Below are 23,534 nucleotides of genomic sequence, written 5' to 3' on the forward strand. Positions count from 1 at the left end.
ATTATGCTATATCACAGAAGCTGCTTGTTGCAATTCTGGAAGTAAACATCATATCATCACTTCTACACAAGAGTAACAGCAGCAACCTTGTCATCTAGAAGGAGACAGCACCTTAAAGCTAGCACAGCATTGCTCTAAAGAGAAAGTAGAAACCCAGATACTATCCTGCACTATGTTCTACAGAGCTGACACTTAACATCTTAAGATGAAGAAAATGGAACAATGGACAAGAGTTGGTTGGAGTTGTAGCTCAGTGGACATGGAGCCTTGGGTTCCATTCCCAGTGCTACAGAAGCATATGGTATGTGGTGGTATGGAATCTTGGGTCTCAGGAGGTGAAGGCAGACAAATCAGAAAGTTCAAGGTCATCCTCAGCTCCATACCAAATTCAAAGCTAGCCTGGGATATACATGAAACCCTATCCAAAAATAAAGAATATAAGGAAGTGAAAAGAATATTGGCAAACATTTCACCATCATGAAAACAAATGATCATAAATGTTGGCGGGGATATGGAAAAAGAGGAACCCTTCTATACTGCTGGTGGGAATGCAATCTGGTCTAGCCATTGTGGAAATCAGTGCGGAGGTTCCTAAAACAGCTAAAGATTGATCTACCATATGACCCAGCTATAGCACTCCTAGGCATATATCCGAAGGAATCATCTCATTTCCTTAGAAGTACGTGCTCAACCATGTTTATAGCTGCTCAATTTATAATAGCTGGGAAATGGAACCAGCCTAGATGTCTCTCAACTGATGAGTGGATAATGAAGATGTGGCACATTTATACAATGGAGTTCTACTCAGTGGTAAAGAAAAATGAAGCTATGAAATTTGCAGAAAAATGAATGGACCTGGAAAGGATTATACTAAGTGAGGTAACCCAGGCCCAGAAAGCCAAGCACCACATGTTCTCTCTCATATGTGGATGCTAGCTACAGATGACTGGGCTTCTGCGTGAGAATGAAAATACTTAGTAGCAGAGGCCAGTAAGTTAAAAAGGAGACATAAAGGGAAGAGAAAGGAAGGGAGGAGGGTACTTAATAGGTTGATATTGTATATATGTAAGTACAATGATTGTGATGGGGAGGTAATATGATGGAGAATGGAATTTCAAAGGAGAAAGGAGAAATTTCAAATGAAATTTCAAAGGGGGGGAGGGAGGGAGTTAACATAGGATTTTTTTATAATAATGGAAAATGCTAATAAAAATTTTAAAAAAAGAATATTGGCAAACATTCACATAGTGCTTACCATGTCCCAAGATGTATATTAAGAACACTTCATGAATCATCTCATTCAATATTCATAAAAATCACAAGAAAAAGATCTAGTTATCACAATATTTTATAAATGAATAGAATGAAGCAAAACGAAGTTAACCGACTTGGCAAAGACCCAATAATTTACAAATGATAGGGTGAAGGTTCAATTGAAGGCCCTAGACTCCACAGCCTATATAGTCTTGTTCATCCTTTTTTAAATGATTCATTCCATGAACCATAAACTACAATAACTTTATAATAATTATATAATAAATAATGTAATAAATAAATATATAATAATATATATAATATATAATAAATAAATATAATAAAATAAATAATATAAAAAATAAAAGCCCTAATAAATGTATAAGTGTATACATTTTTGTAAAACTATATAAGTGATTCATGCCAATCCCGTACTCCATCTAAATTATACAAATAATTATTTAAAAGATAGTTTGCAGGCTGGAGAGATTGCTTAGTGGTTAAGCACTTGCCTGTGAAGCCTAAGGACCCCTGCTTGAGATGCGATTCCCCAGGACCCACAATAGCCAGATACACAAGGGAGCACACACATCTGGAATTCATTTGCAGTGGCTGGAGGCCCTGGTGTGCCCATTTTCTCTATTTCTCCCTCTCTCTCTCTCTCTCTCTTGCTCTCAAATAAATAAAAATTAAAAAATTTAAAGATAGTTTGCACAAGTGAATAAATGAATTCAGCAATTTTAAATATAACAGGAAATGGGCAATGCTATAAGGATTTTATGTATCCTTAATCTACAAGGAGGACTTAATCTGATAAGAGTATGATGCAGGAGAATTCTTGGGAAAGATGGCGCTTTCCAAGTCTGGGAACATGTTTGAAGCCCCGCTGGCATGCGAAGTGGTGAGAGAAGCACTGGAAGATCGGCACCAAGAGGAGAACAGTGGGCGCAGGCAAAGCGAGGAAGATTGGCAAAGATCAAGTCAAGCAGATCTCTGCAAGTCTATTTGGAATTCTGGCAACTGAAGAAATTCAGATGGCAAATGATAATGGCTTTGACAAGATGGCAACATTGGAAATGGAAAAACAGAGTGGCAGATCCATGGTTCATTCCAGGTAAATGATAATTTCAATTATGATAACAGAATATATATACATTTTAAGAATAGTAAACTATCTCAATAGAAATAGACAAAAATCATGATTCATAAGAATGTATGGGTCAATAGGCAGAAGACAAACAGTAAACTGTACCAGTTATAATATAGAAAATCATTTTTATAAGATAGGAAGGGAAGGTATACTGATATTGCTATGATTTAAATTTGATGAAGGAATGGTCATGAGAATAAACTTTCTGGAAAGCAATTTAGTAATATCTATTAAGAATCACACACACACATAGACACACACACACAACATCAACTTACTTTGAAGGAGCTGAAATCATACAGACTTTTATCACAGCAGTCACTGGAATGGCAAAATAAGACAAAACCATATATGGTGCCTCATACTTTTTAATCCTAGCACCCAGGAGGCTAAGGCATGCAGATTAAAAGGAATTCAAGGCCAGCCTACTCTACGTTGTGAGCTCTGGACCATTTGGACTACAGAGTGAGAACCTGTCTCAATAAAAGCAGAATGGGTGTACGTTCATACAGAAGTTCATTTTTAAGTTATCTCCATATGCAAATAAATGCAGCTTTGATTTCCCATTTCAGACACACTGCCCCAGGAAACCTCATGACTCCAGAATCCTTTTCAGAACTTTGAGAATACTGCAGAACATCTTTTGTGAGATTTATAAAAAGCTTTTCAAGAATGAGAGATGCAGCTTATCACTTTGTGACTAAATACCAACCTAGGTGCTCTAACCCAGTAGCTTGCTCTAGGCGCTGGGACAATTTCACCTCCGTACCCACACACAACATTCTAAGATTGATTATCAAGGGACATTCACTGACAAACACACCACAGACAGACTCACACTGCTGCACCGAAGTTACGACAGGAGCAGTGGTGGAGGAGGAGTAAGATGCCTTCAACAACAGGAGTGGATTTACAACATAAGCTGTGCTTTTTATCTTTATACAACCAAGTGGTGGCAATATTAATATTCAAAAATTAAATACTTGACAGCTCAGGGACCCTTGGCCAGTACATGGCTATTATTAAATCAGAGAGAGGCCAAAATGGCAAGAATATCTCATGAAGTAAGGTCCTGCAAATGTGTCCCATCTATTAGCTTTGGATAGTGTGGCTGTGTTTGTACATTATTTGTTAAATAAATATTTTTCTAAAAAGAAATGTTTTTTTCTTCAAGGAGAAAAATCATAGAGAAATAAATGGTGGCTTAACTCGCAATGAGAATGCCTTTTGGGATTTAATATTCACGAAGTGATAATGAAAGTTCTGGACTAAACCGTACATGTATTACATGGAAAATTATTTCCAGGTACCTTATTATTTAAATCACGTGACTATTTAAATATTCAATTAAAATTAATACAGTATGTATGCTTTCAGAATTCACACCTTGAATATTTAATTATAAGTGAAAAATTTAAATATATATGTTCTGACAGAAAGCAGCACTATAATTTAAAAATGCAGAAACACATTTTAATTATGTCCAGTATTTTCAGTGTTACCTAGAGCTATATATAATAATTTGGGTGAAACCTCAACATAAAATTTTAATTTAAGCATGAACCAAATTTTTCTCCAAAGGAAAAAAATCACTTGAAAGACATTACTATCCAACAAAAAATAATTACACACTTGTAAAATTTACTAAGCATTAATTAATTGGCTCATAAGAGCCAGAGTATTAGGTTTCATCTGGAATAGGCATAAGCCAGGCAAGAGTTCTACAGCTTTAAGAGTAACTAGCTTTATGCCTCCAGCAAAAGCTCTGGTTATTAGGTAACCATTGTTCATAGAGAACTGAGAAAAGAAACCAAAACCAGAATAAAATTTCCTCCACTCACAGTACCTGACTTTATGGGTCTGGCTGAACTAAAGGTACAGGTTCTGTTTTTACCAAAAAGCAATGAACCTTCAAATGTTGGCCACCTATTTATCACACACTGAGTAGCCATGCTTTTACTGTTCATGAAAACAGAATTTTATTCATTTTTCTGTGAATCAAACACTCTATGCCTCCTAAATTCCCTAGCCATCCTTTATTTTTGTGTGACACAATACTGAATATATTCAAGAGATGAAAAATACTCATCTGCAATAAGACATTTGCTATGGAAAAAAAGAAAAACTACATCCACCAACATTTGCAAAAGTGATTGAAGAGGAGTATGAGTCAGAGAGGAAATGGTAAGATACCTCTGCATGCTTTTCTCTGGCACATAGGAAATCTAGATAGACCTTAGTGAGATCAGCAGAAAGTTAAAAAAAAAAAAAAAAAAAAGAGCCAGATGCCAAGTAGATGGGATTGGTAAAGAGAACACCAAGAAAGAAACAGTGCAAGCTGTCTTCCAAGTGGGCAAATCCCAAGTCTCTAAACACCAACTATTTTCTATGAGTAGGAGAAATGATGAGGTGTGTGATGGAAAAACTTTTAAACAGAGAAATAGAGAAAATTTTAGTGTTATTTAGCAGATGCTAGGAAGTCAAATTTTAAAAGCCCAACCTTGGATGGAATAGACCTGAAAGACAGTTAGAATGGTCTCTTACTTAGGTAATGCTGAAAATATGTAAATAGGTCAGGGTGATTTGACACTATGTCAAAATAGTACCTGAAGGTCTTAGTCAAGTATACATCTTATCTGTCTTCCCAAGTTTTATCTCTGGTAGGAGTTAAAGCAGAGTCAATGGCAATTGTACAGTAAGAGTTGATTATAAAACTCACAAATCTCTTAATGAATTTTAAGATTCAAAGATGAACTTCATATCCCTCTAAAGCCAAGTTTTGGGATTGAATTTCTTTTTAAAAAATTTTTAATTTTTATTTATTTATTTATTTGACAGAGAAAGAGGGAGAGAGAGACATGGAGAGAGAGACAAAGAGAGAGTGGGCATGCCAGGGCCTCCAGCCACTGCAAACTCCTGATGCATGCGCTCCTTGTCCATCTGGCTAGTGTGGGTCCTGGGGAATCAAACCTGGGTCCTTTGGCTTTGCAGGCAAACGCCATAACTGCTAAGCCATCCTTCCAGCCCCAGGATTGAATTCCTTATAGTACACAATACAAGGTTCAAACATTAATAACCAGCCTGATTTACCGTTTGGACACCAAACCCTGTTACTTAAGGCATGTACTATATGCAAAGCCTAGCACCAAGTTTGACTGAATAGGCATCATTAGGGGAGGTCACAGGCAAATCTTTTATATACAGTGAAAGCCATAACATGACAACATGGATTACTGATTCTGATTGAGCACGATGTTTTATAGCCATGCTTTTCATTCTACTTTAGCCAAGCCGACTGGCACCTGTCATATCAATAAGAAATGACTTATTTATTCTTTCAATTAGTCACTCAAAATTGCATTGAAAACCTGGGTTGTTTCAGGAGTTAAAATAAAACTGGATATACTAAATTGAGTCTTTACTCTCATACAGCTTACATTCTCAAGGTCCCTTTATTGCCCCCAAACAACAAAAGACATCTGAGCATAATTCATATGTGCTGAAAAGAAGAGTTGGTAAGATGAAGAGTGAGTTGTAGGCGTGGGTGGTGGGTGTTTGCAAGGAGGATTTTGCAATGGTTGATCATGTGGAATTGGACAGAAACCTGAAGGAAGCAAGGGTGTGACCCATGCAGGTAACCCTGAGAATGAGAAATGCAATAGCTTGGCTATGTCTCCTAGGGCTGCTGAAGAAACAAAGACCAATATAGCTAGAGTGGACTGAAAGGGAGGAGATAAGTTTAGAGGTAAAAGAGGGTAAAGTTATGTTGGGCTTTGAAAGCTGAGATAAGGACTTTAGATTCACTTGTTTCATTATGTATACTCAGGGTCAAATGTTTACTTACCTAACATAAAACTCAGCATGTCTTATAGCATCATTTTTTAATAGAAAACTCTTTTGTGTACTCCTAACAGCCAACTAAGGTAACTTTTCTTTTATTTTTCCTTGCAAAATTTTTTCTAAGCTGAAAAAAATTTAATTAATTGGTATCCTAGTGATCCAAGAATGTGGTTTCCCAAGAGGCCAATAAATGGCACAGTTGCTAAACTATGGCTTAAAAACAAGACGTTCCTCTCTGTGCTTCCTGCAAAGAACTTTGGGACCTTGAGATGATGTGCTGGAGAAGAGAAGAGGTAAAGAAAAGCAGCTGAAAACTGATGCCAACCAGAAAAATTCCAAAGTTGAGATATCCCTGGAGAGAAGCCAAGCAGCTCATAAAGTCCTAATGTTCCTGTCTTGTCCTCCAGGGCCCCAGAGACAACAGTGAGAAAACATCTGAGAAGAAATGCATTCCCCAGGGTTTGCAGTCTAACTTTATGCTTTGTTATTTGAACACACATAAATCCCATATGTTATAAACCAATGTTTATTTTATGTGGCAGAAGAAAAAAATGTTTAAAGATTTTACACATAAGGCATTCAACATGAGGAGCTACAAATAAAAACAATGCTTTAAAATATAATATGTATATGAACCTATAATGTAGCTGAAATAACTATATATTTTTATATTGCCTGAAGCAGTCTTCATTTACTCTTATTATTCCAGTGAAAATATTAATAGCATTCCTTTTACCTCTTAAAAGTGTCTTGCATTGAATAATAAATTATGAAGTCACTTTCTTAATGGCTCATGTTCAAAAGGAGTCAAACAATAAAGTCTTGGCACACTCAACACTAATTAGGATTACTTTTGCTTTACAAAATATTTTAATTAGACCAATTTTAAAATAAGAGGTTGATGGTAGGTCTAATAAGGCCAAAAGTCAAGAACATCAAAATAGATGCTTGAGAAAGAAAACCTGTCCAGATGTCATCATTTTAAAGGAAATGACTAAAACACTCTTTTGAAACCAAGTACATAGCTCTTGAGCATTAGGCAAACTTTCATACATCTAAACTGTTAACAAGTATTCTAGAATGCTCCTTCTATGGGATGACTCATTGAATATGGCAGGAAGCTTAGGAAGATAAAATGTATAGGAACTTACAATCAGAAAGAAGAGGGACTCACACAAACAAAGAAATGATCATTAATCCCCACACCATGTCCTAAGCTCCAGGATAGAAACAGACATAGGGGGAAAATTGAAGAGGCCAAGAAAGGGCTCACAGGGGCCCTCTAGACAAATTCTTGCCAAAAGAGGAAGGTGGTGCTGGACTTTTGAAAATGAGAAGGTGTGCTGCGAAGACAGGAGGGAAAGAGAAACATTGCAGAAAGAGGGAATCAAATTACACAGATACCAAAGTTATGAAAAGTCTTTAAGGGTAGTGCAGATCGCTTAGATTAGCCAAAGCAAGCAGCCATAGTTGCGAATGTATTCAGAGATCCAATAGTGAAACATAGACCTAAATGATCTTAACTCTATTCTTAAGGCTTGAGGGGGAGTTGAGTAATTTTTTAAAAACAGACAAAATATGTATCTGAATTTTAGAAAGGCTACTTTGATAGCACTGAAGAGAATGAATTTGAGGGTGTTGACACTAAAGGTAGAAAGTTCAGACCACTGGAATAACTCAGGCTTTAAAAAAAGTCTTCAGAGCCTAAATAAGGAAATAATTTGCTGTAGCTGGTAAACAGTGTTTTGGTTTGAATCTGAAACACACCCCCCATTTCGTGCTTGAACTCTCATTCCCCAGCTTATGGCACCAATTTGAAGGTTATGGATCCTATAGGCAGTGGGGCCTAGTTGAAGAAATTTAGTAACTAAGCTTGGGTATCTCAAGGTTATACTCGCCACAGGTTCTGGGCATGCTCACTGCTTCCTGGTCCACAAAACATGAGGTCTCACACATTCATTGCCATGTGTCTTCCTGGCCATGATGAACTAAAAACGTCTCTGAAACCATGAGTCAAAATAAACGTTTCCTCCTAAAGTTATGTATACCAGGTTATTTTTGTCATATGAATGTCAAACTTGACTCATGTGAGCCATTTCAGAAGGCTTTAAGGAGTTATAGATTTGGAATCACCTATATTTTAAAAGGTAGTAAAATGATGGGAGAAATGATCTACCAGCAAAAAATAAATAAATAAAAATAAAAACAGAGGGCTGAAGAGGTGGTTTAGCAGTTAAGCACTTGCCTGTGAAGCCTAAGGACCCCAGTTCGAGGCTCAATTCCCCAAGACCCATGTTAGCCAGATGCACAAGGGGGCGAACACGTCTGGTGTTCATTTGCAGTGGCTGGAAGCCCTGGCACGCCTATTCTCTCTGTCTACCTGCCTATCTCTGTATGTCTCTCTCTCAAATAAATAAATAAATAAAAATAAAATATTTAGAAAAAAATAAAAACAGAGAAAAAAGAGTAAAAAAAAAATTAGCAATCTCAGTAGGACTCTAGTACAGGAAAAATGGACAACCAATCAGAGAAGGCAGGAGACTCTATAGATAACTGGAAGAGTACTAGTGAGAGAAGAGTGGCAATTTCAATGAGTGGGACAGTTGGGAATAAGAATGCCCTTATTTGTAACAATCAGGACTAAGTTGACCTTGGTCATGAATATTTTATTTATTTATTTATTTATTTTAGTTTTTCAAGGTAGGGTCTCACTCTAGCCCAGGCTGACCTGGAATTCACTATGCAGTCTCAAGGTGGCCTTGAACTCAGTGATCCACCTACCTCTGCCTCCCAAGTGCTGGGATTAAAGGCATGAACCACCATACCTGGCTTCCATGAATATTTTATAAAGTAGTAGAGTGCAAGTCAGATTACATTTGAGAAACTAACTGGACATAGAGTAAGATTGGGTAATAGATAGGTTTATGGCATTATTTCTTTTAGTTATAAGTTGATTTTTTACTGTGACCAAGAAGGTGATTATGCAGACAATGAAAGAATTAAGAGAGTAGGTTCTCTTTGAGTTCAGGTAGGACTGTAGCCTTCGTCAGGGACAGTACCTGAGAGATAAGAAGGAAACGGTGTTTGTGAATAAAGGTCAATTTGGGAATTAGAAGATACCTGTGTTCCCATTTCTGGTCCCTGTAAAGCCACCACTTTAAAGCAAGGAAGAAAGTCATTAGTAGAGGGCTTTGAAGACAATATTAAAAGTTATCATGACTATTGTGGAGAACAGAGGCAGTTACTACTTAAATTGAACACATGGCCAAACTGTCTAATATTAGACCAAGGTTGAAGATTGAATCTATTGTGATACTAATCCATAGAAACAGAAAAATTATCTCCAAGTTCCCAAAATCCTGGGGAGGGGGAACAAATGACAAATTATTATCTTTAGAGTTTTAAGAGGGAGAAAAACTTACCTAAGCAGAAATGAAGTAATAAATCAGAAAATTAAGTATTCTACCCATCTATTTGTCTTTGCAACAGTGAGCCAAGTGCCAGAAGGACTTGCTAGATCTCCCTCTTTAAAAGCACAGCTTTAATTGTGTTTTCAAATCTATCAGTAACAAAGTAGATAGTGAGTTTCAAACCTCTTCTGGACTTGTATACTAATTTCTCAATGGCCTTAAAATCTAAAGAAAGTAGGAGGCAAGGGCAGCATTCTAGAAACTCTAGATTTCAAGTTGCACTTTTTTAAAAAATTTTTATTTATTTATTTATTTGAGAGCGACAGACAGAGAGAGAAAGACAGATAGAGGGAGAGAGAGAGAATGGGCGCACCAGGGCTTCCAGCCTCTGCAAACGAACTCCAGATGTGTGCGTCCCCTTGTGCATCTGGCTAACGTGGGACCTGGGGAACCGAGCCTCGAACCGGGGTCCTTAGGCTTCACAGGCAAGCGCTCAACTGCTAAGCCATCTCTCCAGCCCCTCAAGTTGCACTTTTTGGTAAAACGTATGTTGATTATAACAGGAGCTACAAGATGTCATTGGAGTGTGGTTACCAGTGTGAACTGAACAGAGTCTTGGGAAAGAAAGGTAGATGTTCTGTAATCTACATGGTCTCTGCATTATACTGAAGTCATTCACCCTGAAGATGAATTGAAAATGAAGAGGAAAAATTTAAGCCAATTTCCAAATATCCTAATGAGCTCAGTAGAGGAGTGAGGCCTGGCAGAAACAGTGAATATAAGGGGCCAGTAAGAGAAAGAAGACCTGCTACTGTTTGGGCCTTAGTAGAAGACTTTCAAAGGAAGGTAACAGGATCGTTCGAAATCCAGGGCAGGGGAAATAGGCAAATGTCATACCCAATCCATGCCCATAGATTTTTCAGGTCTGGACCAATAGATATCCTTCAATGAAGAAAGCTGAAGTGTAAACAACAATCTCATGGAGGAAACTAAGTTTTGTATCATTTTTATTTAAGCTAAACTATAGCATGTTTTAAGAAGACAGAAAAAATACAAAGGAGGCTGATTCAGACAGTAAAATGGATAGAGGGGTTCAAAGGATGGGAACAAGAATAGAAGCCATTGTCTAGGAACAAGCTATCTTGTCCCAAGCCAACTGTTATGTTTGCAGTAAGTTGGAGAAAATGGGAAATAAGTTTTAAAAAAATCAAGCATACTATAAATATTTTATGTAACTGAAAACATAAATGCATACACATGTCCCAGTCTTTTGATGTCAGGCCAGGGCCAGTTATTTGCACATGGGTCCACTGATTGGAGCTATGCCTCTTCTGTCTTAAATAAAGCACATCCTTATCTATGAGCTCAGTTTTGCCTTCCTTAAAGGGAAAAAGAACCTTAGCACACTTTTCCAATAATCTGAATGTGGAATCATCTAGGATTTTATATCCCACCCCCAATACATGTATATTCCTTTACATTAACCTCCTAACACCTAACCAATAGCAAAGTTTTTGTATCTAACATTTATCAAGGCTTTCCCAAGCATTCAGCTCAGTTTTCACAGAAAAAAAAAAAACTCAAGGATTTTTTGTTTTTGCATTTTATTATTTACTCTTCACTTAAAGAACATAATGAAAACAAAAGACTGAATAACTAGGTTTTAGGACAAGCACAGTACAACTTGCCCTGGGGAAAAACACAGTTCTTTTGGTGAAAAGAAGTCTTTTGATGGAATATATCTGTATGATGAAGCTGGCAATCCACTATGGGATGCAGAACTGGTTAATCCTGTAAGTCATTTAAAAAACCAATGGGAGTGTTTTAAATGCATAAATGGGATATTTTTTTAAATACACAAGATAGGTTGCATGATGTACAGCGTGCCCAGGACCCCTGTGTCTGTGTCTTGCTTCAACAGTGTTTGGACGGAACAGACCCAGGGACTTCCTCCTTTTCCTTCCCCCGCCCCCCAAAAAATTTCCAACTGCCTTCCAGGCTCTCCAGTTACCGCTATGGGGAGACCATATCCTCACCATCTGTACCTTCCAGGACCATCCAGAACCTTCTAACTCCTTATTGCTGGACCAGCCATGACCTCCCAGATTCATCAAAATTATTCCGCTGAGGTCGAGTCTGCCATCAACCACCTGGTCAACTTGCACCTGCAGGCATCTTACACCTCCCTGTCTCTGGGCTACTCTTTTGACTGGGACAATGTGGCTCCAGAAAAGTTGGCCAGGGAGAAACGCGAGGGCATGGAGAGGCTACTCAAGATGCAAAACCAGTGGGGCAGCCGAGCACTCTTCTAGGATGTGCAGCCTTCTCAAGATGAGTGGGGAAAAACTCAGGAGGCCATGGAAGCCGCCTTTGCACTGGAGAAGAACCCAAATCAGGCTCTTTTAGATCTTCGTGCCCTGGGTTCTACCTGCACAGAACCCCATCTCTGGGACTTCCTGGAGAATCACTTCTTGGATGAGGAGGTGAAGCTCATCAAGAAGATGGGTGACCACCAGACTGGCGAGCCCTCGGCCAATTCTGAGCAAGTATCTCTTGGAGTGGCTCACCCTGAAGCACAATGAGATACTGCATAGCCTTCTAGGGACTCCTGCTTTGCCTTAACCACCCTCAGGACCTCCTCCATCCCAGCCTCTCCAGCCACTAGGCAGCTTTGTAACACCCAGATGCCCTCTCAAGTCTTAGACCAAATGAAATAAGAGTTTTGTGCAGCAAAAAAAAAAAAAGAAAAGAAAAGAAAAGAAAAGAAAAGAAAAGAAAAGAAAAGAAAAGAAAAGAAAAGAAAAGAAAAAAGAAAAATAGGCTGCATGAAGCAGGCAAGGATAGCAGGAAGGTAAAACATTCTTAACTGGCTTCAAGTTTCCAAATTGAATACTGATATAAGAAAGTGCATGAAGTTCAATGGGAGAAAGAGAAATCACCAGTGAAGATACTCAACAGTGGACACTGTAAGCCTTATAATTGGCCAGCCAGGCCAAATGAGCCAATGGGTGCAATAGTGGCACATCTGTTATGGGGGAACCCAACTGCCCTCTACTTGGACTGGAAGCCTGCTCCATGAGAAGGGAGTACATCCCTGATACTGAAAACTTAAAACAGGGGTAGTCATGAGCCCTAAGGGTGTAATGTCTGCTGTTGTCTGGCCAAATGTATATACTATGATTATCATACTGCCCAGTAAGCACTTCTGCTAATGTTCACACCCTTTTATTAATGCTACTCTCATTTTTGGTTGAGAATCTTCTCTTTTCATATAGAAGTGATGTTGGGACAACTTAGAAGGTATCACGGTGATGGAAAGAAATGACCACAGTGCTCAGTACTGCAGTATCTGTATCACACCTTCCAAGGCTCAGGGTCTAATACAGAAGAGGTGGCAGAAAGAATGTAAGAGCCAAAGGAAGGGCAGGACTCCATACAACATGCTCCCTCCAGACACAAAATGCCCTGGATATCCATGGCCTCACAGTGCCTGACACTACCTGCATAAGACCATCATAAGAGAAGGAAAAGATCAAGACATCAAAAGTAAAAGAGAGACTGATTGAGATGGGGAGGGGGTATGATAGAGAGTGGAATTTCAAATGGGTAAGTGGGGAAAGGGAAGGTATTCCCATGGTGTAAATTTTATAATCATGGAAGTTGTTAATAAAAAATTAAAAATTAAAAAAGAAAGTGCCTTTTCTTCCCTTCATATACTTTACCCCACTGCTCCCCACTTTCTTATCTCTTTGGTATTTTCTTATATCAGAGAAGAGATACCAGGGCTTAGGGGATAGCTTCCAGAAGAGCAGAAAGAATTCTGCAGGAGGGCTGGAGAGAGGGCTTAGCGGTTAAGCGCTTGCCTATGAAGCCTAAGGACCCCGGTTTGAGGCTCAGTTCCCCAGAACCCACGTTAGCCAGATGCACAAGGGGGTGCATGCATCTGGAGTTTGTTTGCAGTGGCTGGAAGCCCTGGTATGCTCATTCCTCATTCTCTCTCTCTCTCTCTCTCTCTCTCTCTCTCTCTCTCTCTCTTCCCCTTCCTCCTTCTCTCTCTCAGTCACTCTCAAATAAACAAATAAAAATAAACAAAAATAAATAAATAAAAGAATTCTGCAGGAGAGTTCTCAACTTGCAGTTACTTCTGGGTCCTAAGTTATTTCCATATGGTCCTTTGCTTCCAAAGTTCACATCTAGAAGCCTAGCCTGTTTGCCTCATTCACTATACATACTTTTCCTCCAGCTCATTCATTTCTTCATTCACATGCTCTTTCTCTTCCTACTAGCTTTTCAAGGAAGTCACTGACCATTACCAGATATAAAGAAAAGGACAGTAAAACTAACCACCTGTCCCTGTACTTTTAAGAAATGCTCATAGTCCCAGTGCCCTGGGGTTAGGCCTGCTCTACCCTGAACACCATTATTAATTCTTCATTTTCTAGTGCAAGTATTCCCTTAATGTTTCTAGAAATTCAGCACATGTTATCCACATTCCTCAATGAGGAGAGTCCTAAACTGAGAAGACGTTCCCTCACCACACTCCAGCATAAATGCTACAGATAGTTAAAGTAGACAGCATAGTTTGCTATGAAAATGGCCATATATAGATTAGTTACCATATGTTGAGCCTTTGCCATGGTTGATCAGTGTTCAGTGCCCACAGATTTTAGCATCATCTGAATTAGTCCTTACTGAGGTCATGTTATTATTATCATGATAAGCCCATTTTAACATAAATTAATAAAACCCAAGGAATTAAGCATGAAGCCTGAAGTCACACAGTAAGAAATCAGAGGCAGGGTGTGAATGTGGTTAGCAGGACCTCAGAAACTAAGCTCGTAGCCTCTACACTCACACTCAGAATGTCCAGGCAAGAATGGAATCATCCATAATTTAGAAGAATTATCCTTTTGATACAATGTCAACGAGGCCACTTACTAACAATTATCTTCATCTATATACTATAGAAGAAAATTGTTTAGGCCATTCATTTAATTGTTCTAAATTTATGTTTACCTGTTTCAGACTATAAAGAAAAAGATGATCTGACAAAATATTCTCTTTCTGGCTAAGCAATATTATTTGCACAGCAGTGAAAGAAGACAATGCATGTGCTTATCACAAAAGCAATTCCCACTCAGAACAACTCATCATAATTCTTCCCCCTATATAAATGTACAGTGTCTAAACAAAATGTGAGCTAGGAAAAGAAAGTCATACAATGGTATAGGAAAAGTGGTAAAATCAAATAGTTACTTTCTGGCAACTTGAATAATTCAAACTTACCTTTTTGGTACACTTCTTGACAGTATTAATTAGTTCTTGCATTACCAGGTCTACACTCTTCAAGGAAGGCCCTTTCAGCTTTACAATCTGTTTTTTAACTATTGCTTCAAATGCCATGTCTGGAGTAAACAGCCCTGTTCTGAATACAAGAAACAAAGAAGTACATTAGACATAAGCACGGGAGTTGTTTCTGATAATCTTTTGAAAAATGCTTAACTGACATGTCACTTAAATGAAGAATGTTATGGACATGATGTAATTGTTGCATAGTAATGTTTGCCAACCATAGTACCATTGTAATAAGATGTTTAATTAAACAAAATCATAAGCTCCAGTCCAATAGCAAGGCTCAAAGGTCCAATAGCAAGGCTCAAAGGCTGAAAATAAACATGGAGGGAGCCATGAATTCATTTTCAAATTGCACAATGCTTAAGTTACAAATTTACAAAAATTATAAATGATAACCAAAATCTTGTTTATCTTCTTTTGGGCTGGAATTAATTCAATTTGATATCATAATGATGTTTTTGTTATGCTGAGCAGAACCTCAGGGAAGCAAACACAAATATGGTAGGTATGTCCACTTCACAAAAATGTGGAAAATGATCATCCAAATCTAAACAATAGGTCAACAGAAAAAAAAACAAACTATAAGATAGACCCAAACTCTGATAACTGCCATGACTAAGGGACTTGTGGCTTTGGATTTGGCATCTGATCCTCCCCATGGCAAATCCCTCATTCTCTCCCCCTTTTGCCTTTCTCTGTTTCATCTTTCTTCCTTCAATATTCAGTTCACAGTATCATTTTGGGGAAAGTTCTTTAACACTACCTTTACCCCAGCTTTACTAAGTATAATTTACCACTTACTGAGAACCCCATGTGCCTCTATTTCTAATAGCAGTGATTATACTGTAATGGTAATTTCTTCACATACACAGAATAATAACCAAATAACTAAGCATTAGCATGAATATTTCCCTCTGTCTAATCATCATCCTCCTTTGTAGCTACTTTCTTCAGCTCCTTTCACACATCCTGAGTGGCAGTGAAAATTAATTAATTAATTTGCCTCTATCTGCCACATTCATTCCATGCGCTCCTCAATTTCAGCCTGTCCACATCCCTGCTGTGCTTCAAGGCCCAGGTAGAAGGCAAGCACATCCAACTCCCAGGCCTGCTCCAGTCTGGCCACTGAGAAACTCTTCCTTGGAGTGCCAGCATTCTATCCTAGATGGTAACAAGACCGGTTACAATGCAAGGGAAAGTTGTCCTAGTTCTTAGCTTTCCCCACATCTTAATCATGGTTTATATTCAGTGTTAGCAGCACAAAGATTTTAAAAAAAATTCTGGGCTGGAGAGATGGCTTAACGGTTAAGCGCTTGCCTGTGAAGCCTAAGAACCCCAGTTTGAGGCTCAATTCCCCAGGACCCATGTTAGCCAGACGCACAAGGGGGCACATGCATCTGGAGTTCGTTTGCAGTGGCTGGTGGCCCTGGCGCACTCATTCTTCCTCTCTCTATCTGCCTCTCTCTCTCTCTCTCTCTGTCACTTTCAAATAAATAAATTTAAATTTAAATTTAAAATTTAAAAAAAGAAGTTATCATTCTCATTTAAAAAATTATGTTGTCATCTCTGTCCTGGGAAAAGATGGCTTCAGTTCAAACATCTAATGAATCAAATGGAAAAAAAATATGAGCAAGTTATTTTTTAATACAGAGAATGGGTGTGCCAGGGCTTCCAGACACATACATCATTTTGTGTATCTGGCTTTATGTGTGTACTGGAGAATTAATCCTGGGCTGGCAGGCTTTATAAGTAAGTACTCTTAATGACTGAGCCCCTCAAAAGGAAAAAAAAAATTAAGCTAAGTGTATTTAAGTGCTTAATTACTACATTAATATAGTCAATATTTAAGACATGTACTTTTTATCTTATAGGCAAATTAACTTAAATCAATAACAACAACCAATCTCCTCTGTTGGAGAACACATCAACCAGAAATTAGCATTCTGAATCATTAGGTGTTTGCAGTTATCATAAACAAAATACATATGGTAAGGAGTTTTACAAGTCAAGTAAAAGTGTTATATTTTGTTGAATTAAAATATTTTATGAGCCAGGCATGGTGGTGTGCACCTTTAATCACAGGACTCAGGAGGCAGGGGTAGGAGAATCACCATGTGTTCAAGTCCACCCTGAGACTAGTGGGCTAGTAGAACAAGAGCCGACTTCAAAAAAACCACCTCCCCCAATTTTTTTTTTTTTAAATGAGAGCTGGAGAGGCACTTGCCAGAAAAGCCAAAGGACCTAGGTACAATTCTCTAGCACCCATATAAAAGAGTTAGTTTGCAGTGACTTGTAGATGGTAAGGAAAAAGTACTTGATTTGACTATACATTTTCAATTTGTTTATTTGCATTTATACTCTGTGAGACTTGTAAAGCAAGTTGCCTAAATTTTAATATGACAGCTAATCCAAATCCCATAATTCCTTTAGGAAACCACCCACCACATGCACACTCACTGTCAACCTTTGCCCTCTCAGGGTCTGTTCCCAACACAGTCTCACCTTGCTCCTGTGACAGAAGCTGAGCCACAACTGCCCATAAATGGGGAACATCTCCTTTATGTGAGATAATACATGATCCAGGCAACGTGCTGTATTAGCTTGAATTTAGAACACTTTATATAACATGTGTTCATTTAATTATGTTTAGCTTTCTATACATGAACTCAAGAAAATCCATTTTAAAATAATTTATATCACAGTCTTTTAAGAATGTGCTTTGGTCTGAATGTAAATGTTCCCCCTAAAATTTATATGTTGAAACCCTTCCCACTTGACATGATGGCTTTAAAAGGCAGGACATTGGGAGGAAATTAAGTCATAAGGGTGGAGCTCTCATGAATGCAATCGATGCCTATATAAGAATACATCAAAGAACTGGCTCTCTTTGTGCCACATGAAGACACAGTGAGACTTAGGGAGTCTGAAAATTCAAAGAGGAGTCACCTCACAGAACTGAGCCATGAAAGAACCCTGATATTGAGTTTCCAGCCTCCAAAACAGTCAGAGATAAATTATTCTTGTTTTATAGCTACCAAATATATGGTAACTTATTCTAGCAGCCTACAAATATGGAGATAAAATAGACCGGCTAAAACAATAACTTAGAAGAAATCCAGGTACTATTTCACCCCAGTCTACCTTGTGCTCTTCTACCTACACTACACATACCTGGCATGCAAACCCCAGCTCCATGACAGCCTGCCTCACCTTCCCACCTCTAGGTCTACTGTCTTAGGTCATACTGTTTCTTCCACCTGGAAGCCACACACACACACACACACACACACACACACACACACACACACGTGACATACAGAGATTTTGTTGTTTTAGTTGGCATAGAGAGATGAAGGTATCATTCATCCTGGCATTTTCAAATACAATTTGTATTTATTGTTTCCAACTTTCCTCCAGGGCCAATCCCCTCAAACATCCCAGTTCTACTCCATCCCTCAGAATCCTTCAGCCTTAACAACCTTCATCATCCTTTGACTCTCTCACAACTCACTGTACTGTCACCTTACACACATGAGTACACACACAAACATACAAATACATGTGGGCATGTAACACACCATGGCTAGTTGAAATAATTCTCTAAACAGGAAAGGCTCAACTAAAAAGTAATTTCCTATATTAATATTTTCCAAGCTTCCTCCCCAGTTGCATTAGTAATTAATCTCTACGTGATTGTTTATGAACATGGTGGGCCTTCCTCACTAAAATACAAGGCTTTGGAATGGAAGGTCTTGTTCATCCACTCCAAGATGAGTAGGAGACTCAACCTCTGATATGCAGAGTTCAGGCCATGATTGCAAAAAATACATATGTTTTTTAATTTAAAAAAAGACTGACTTCTACCTTTCTACTTTTTCTTTTGTTCCAATGATAAAAAGACAACTTTGCTAGTCATTTTCAAAAGTTCTTTTTGTTTTGTAGGTTGAAGATGGGGAAAATCTGAATCACTTGCCTGATACCATGTATGTTTTTGATTGCATAGCTTATTTCTCTTCGCAATTCTTTTTCATTGAACTCCATCTGCAGATGCAAAATGAGCCACGGTTATGACACTTAATTCCTTTGGATAATATTATCATTGAATATTACAGAATGAGAATAACTTGACTTGGTCATTAATAAATGGATACTCATGTCTTTTTTAAGCTAAACCCAGATGGTCAAAACATCTGTTTACATAAAGTTCAAGGCCACATGGAACACTAGGGATTTCTGGGAGTTCCAGTACAGCAGACGTTGGCTTTATTTTATATATAAGGAGTGCTATGCATAAAGGATGCCTTCTGGACATAAATCCAGTCATCCACTTGAAATATATAATTCTTCATTATTTTGCTGGACATAGTAAAGTTTAGGACTCAGACAGATGCATAAATGAGGGTGTCACCTGATGGGCAGCAGCACAGCTGTTCTTGGATTCACAATGGCTGCCTTTCTCCCTGGCCATTTTAACCATCTGCACTCAAGGCCACATTATGAGAGGAAATTAATAATACCTTACCAAGCCAACACAGGATACATTGCTATATAAATATTTCCCAGAAGTCCTAGGTACCATAAATCTACTTGGAAGTAGGATCAAAGTGTCATGGAGCTAGACCTGGAAGGCATATCCAGACAGAGAACACTGGATTGAGCCTTGACCGAGATGCAGCATTCCAGTCTCACTGGCCATGTGTTTCCTCCCTCACACTTTATTCTTTGGAGCAATGACTTGCCTTGGGTTTATATCCATATCTTGTAGCTTCACAGATCAAAGATTTTATCATTCTTTAGTGTCAGGAATACCCCTCCCTTTCCCCATTTCCTACTCTTTAACTAGTTACCCATCCTTCCTTCCAAACTCAGCTGAGTAGTCTGGTTCTTTTGCATACTTGTGCTAGGATTCATGTCTGTGGGCTATGTTTCCACAGCACCCTGTGATAAAACTTATCACTTTACTTAGAGCATTTTAATAAAACTATTTACCCATGTATTTCCCACACCAAGACATAAACATCTATGGTGGTTTGATTCAGGTGTCCCCCATAAACTTAGGTGATCTGAATGCTAGGTTCCCAGCTGACGGAGATTTGGGAATTGATGCCTTCTGGAGACAGTGTATTGTTGGGGATGGGCTTATGGGTGTTATAGCCAGTTTCTCCTTGCTAGTGTTTGGCACATTCTCCTGTTGCTATGGTATACCTTATGTTGGCCAGGGGGTGATGTCCACCCTCTGCTCGCGCCATAGTTTTCCCTTGCCATCGTGGAGCTTCCCCTCGAGTCTGTAAGCCAAAATAAACCTCTTTTTCCCACAAGCTGCTCTTGGATGAGTGATTTCTACCAGCAATGTGAACCTGATTGCAACAACATCCCACTTCTTTGTAAGGGAGGCAAGTAGCATAGCTCTAAAACTACAACTGCCTTATGAAGCATGTCATACCTAGAAAGACCAAACACAACTTTGTTTCATAGCCTCAAACCAACATAGCTTTTCCTCAGTTTCCTTCAACTAATAGATTCCATCATTCACTCAACTACAAAATCCAAAACCAAAAGAGTCATTTTGAATCTTCTGTTTTCCATTTCTAGCATCAATCCAAGCTCCATCAGCCTTCCTCTGCAATCTCAATGCCATCCATTGCTCTCCATCCTCTCATTCTACACTATTTTTCCATGAATGTAAAAACAGTGAAGTTTCAGAGTATGGCCCTTACACAGAATCCCATCAAGACCATTTGCCTAACTGTGTATTTATAATCTTATATTCTTCTTCAAGGGGATCTCTGAAAGAAGATGGCCATTTATAGAAGCTTCAGGCTGATTGGGGAGAAAGTGACACATCTACCCCAGGACTGGCCCTGCTCTTTTTCTTACTTCTTATCCCTAGACAATCTTCATGCTGGTCTAGTCATGGCTGAAATTTCTTGTACTCAGAGATAACTTGCCTGACTATCCCATGAAAAAAGGGCACTCACAACATGTTAGCACAGTAACAACTAGCATTTTTTTATGTTGGCTATTTTTCATTTTCTTCCTTTGTCCACTATAGAAATGAAGACCTTCTCAGTCTTGGTTACAGGAACTGTAGTATATAGGGAGGGATGAAAAAAATATTCTTAAATTAATTAAACAACTGATGAAGATCATTGCAAGACTCAATTATCATTTCTTGGAGTAATTGAAATTTTCTGAAATCTTATTAGATGAAATCAGAATAGAATATTTCTTTCCTGAATTTCATTACCTGAGTACAAAGGATTTTATTCAAAGAACTCTATTAGTCCCATACCAGTCACATCTTGTGATATTAAGAGATCTGCAAATGCAAATGCAGAAATATAATAAAACTAAAGGGAAACACAGCATTCATGACACACCTTCACTATCTCAAAAGGAAAGCGTTCATGGAAAATACGGTTGATTTTGGCCCCGCCTGAGAGCTCCAGGGTGTCTACTTGGTCACCTGACCCTTCAATCCTCTTCTCAAAGTCCACAGCAAACTGCTGAACCATCCTAGAGTGGTAGAGAAGAAATGAGTTCAAGTTAAAGTTATGTGGCTTTAATCTGTTTTCTTTTACTGTGATTATTCCTTACAATCCTTTTCTGGTGTTCTTAGTGGCACCTACTGGTAGAGTCAGCACTGCACACAGTTCAATTCACAGAGCATCATTATATACATACATTATGACTTATTTTACACATTAACTATGGTAAATATTTGATTTAAGTGTATTCTATCTATTTGGTTGTAACCATGAAATAATATCTAAAGAATGCCTGGATTAAATGTTAAGGAGACCAGTCCAACAAACCTCTGCTCCTATGACACCACACTTGCTCACTACCTGCTCCACTGTAATCCTTCACACAGCATGGCCTACTCTTCCTCCCCAAGTATGGCAGCTTTACTCCCTCCTTCTCCTCCTGTGACATTGTCCTGGGTGATCTAAGGGTGGCCAGAGCTTCAAAGGTTATCAAAAAAATCAGTTTCTTCAGACCTTCGATTTTCCTTGTATGCAGCAGTGATAGGCCCACATGCCAACTATGTGCTGGATATTTACTTTCTCTTAGTTCACTTGAATTACCACACCTAAAACTTGAACCACTTAACTTCTCTCACCCCTAAACCTGCTGATTCTTCTGCATAACGGGGTTCAGCTCTCAGCAAATCCTCTGGGGATTACTGACACGATCTCAAAATTTGCCTCTTCCTTCTAGGCTTATCCTTTTCCTTTTGAAGTTCAGACCTTACCCTGCCAAAGCAACACAAATCTGTGACAAGAGGCCCCTACAACTAGCTCTGGCTTTGCCTTCCAGCGGCTTCCCCTAATTTGATAATAAAACAAAAATTTCTTAACCTATCACCAGAGATTCATCATGGTCTAGCCCTCATTCTTACTGCTCTTACTGCTCATCTGCAATGACTTTCCAAACCAACCATAAGAATCTTCTGAAAATCCCACAAATGTGGCATGTCCTTGTGATTGTATATTTGTGTTGCTTCTGTATACAACACCATTCTCTCTGTCTCTTGCTGATATATCTGGCTACTTTCCATTTTCAAGGTGCAGCTCCATCAATATGCTTCCAGGAAACCTCATGACCAGGTAGCTTCTCATCAACCATCCTTGCTTATCACTGCCCAGATTAAGGGCCCTGCTCCTTTTCAGCAAAGTAATTAGCAGGCTACATTGCAACTGCCTCTTTCTCTGACAGTCACACATTGCATTTCTCTCTGCCTGCTCAACAAGTGGATGAGAAGAAGAGGAAAAAGGGCAAGAAGGCAGGGGAGGGAACGAAATACTAGGTAAATGATAGAACCATAGTAAGAAGCTGAATAGTCAATAATCTACTGGTGAAAATTTTTGTAATCTGATGCCTCTGTAGTCACACAAGCAACAGAAATAGGTTCTCTGTCTGTATAACTTGAAGACTTTTTATAACAGCTTAACCAAAGCTGAGGAGAGGGGGAGAGGAAGGGAAAGACAGAAATCAAAGACATAGAAAGGAAGAGAGAAAGAAAAGGAGGGAGAGAAGGACAGAATGAGGGAAGGAAAAACAGGGAGGGAAAGAGGGAAGGAAGAAGGGAAAGATGAAGGGAGGGAGGGAAGGAACTAGGGAAAAAATTCATTCTAAGAAAAAAAAATCTTTCCTTAGTTTAGATTGTATTTTTAATTGAAACGTAAGATAATGCATTTAATATGTCATTCAAATGTCTTTGAGCATTTAAAAATCTCACAGGGACAGTAATTACATTTTATTTGTTTAAATGGAAATTTAAGGGTGTTTTGATGTCAACATCACAGAGGAGCAAAGATGCCATAAGAGGCATCAAATGTTATCTTTGGGGTCTGGGAAGATGGCTCGGCCTCCAGGTCCAATTTTCAAGCCACCCACATAAGCAGGACACACAAATTGTCACAAATGTTTGGTGTCTCATTTGCAGTGGCAGGAGGTCCTGGTGTGACCATTTACAAACATGCATGCACAAATAAACTGCATCATCTTTGAGTGGACCCCTC

At 38.6% G+C, this 23,534-nt stretch overlaps 1 protein-coding gene and 1 pseudogene across 8 annotated transcripts in view; one reads left to right on the forward strand and one right to left on the reverse strand.

Annotated features, from left to right (window-relative positions):
• Dnm3 (dynamin 3) overlaps positions 1 to 23,534 on the reverse strand; it is a 531,619-nt gene that overhangs the window by 324,711 nt on the left and 183,374 nt on the right. For all 8 annotated transcript variants that reach the window (XM_045142169.1, XM_045142170.1, XM_045142166.1 and 5 more), the window contains exons 8-10: positions 21,390 to 21,525; positions 18,983 to 19,050; positions 14,941 to 15,079 (exon numbers count right to left, since the gene is read on the reverse strand). In XM_045142169.1, coding sequence (XP_044998104.1) covers positions 14,941 to 15,079; positions 18,983 to 19,050; positions 21,390 to 21,525 — 343 coding nt within the window. The remainder of the gene's footprint in view (positions 1 to 14,940; positions 15,080 to 18,982; positions 19,051 to 21,389; positions 21,526 to 23,534) is intronic.
• LOC105944024 lies at positions 11,748 to 12,276 on the forward strand (annotated as a pseudogene).

The sequence above is a fragment of the Jaculus jaculus genome, chromosome 1 (genome assembly GCF_020740685.1).
Source record: "Jaculus jaculus isolate mJacJac1 chromosome 1, mJacJac1.mat.Y.cur, whole genome shotgun sequence".
Lineage (NCBI taxonomy): Eukaryota > Metazoa > Chordata > Mammalia > Rodentia > Dipodidae > Jaculus > Jaculus jaculus.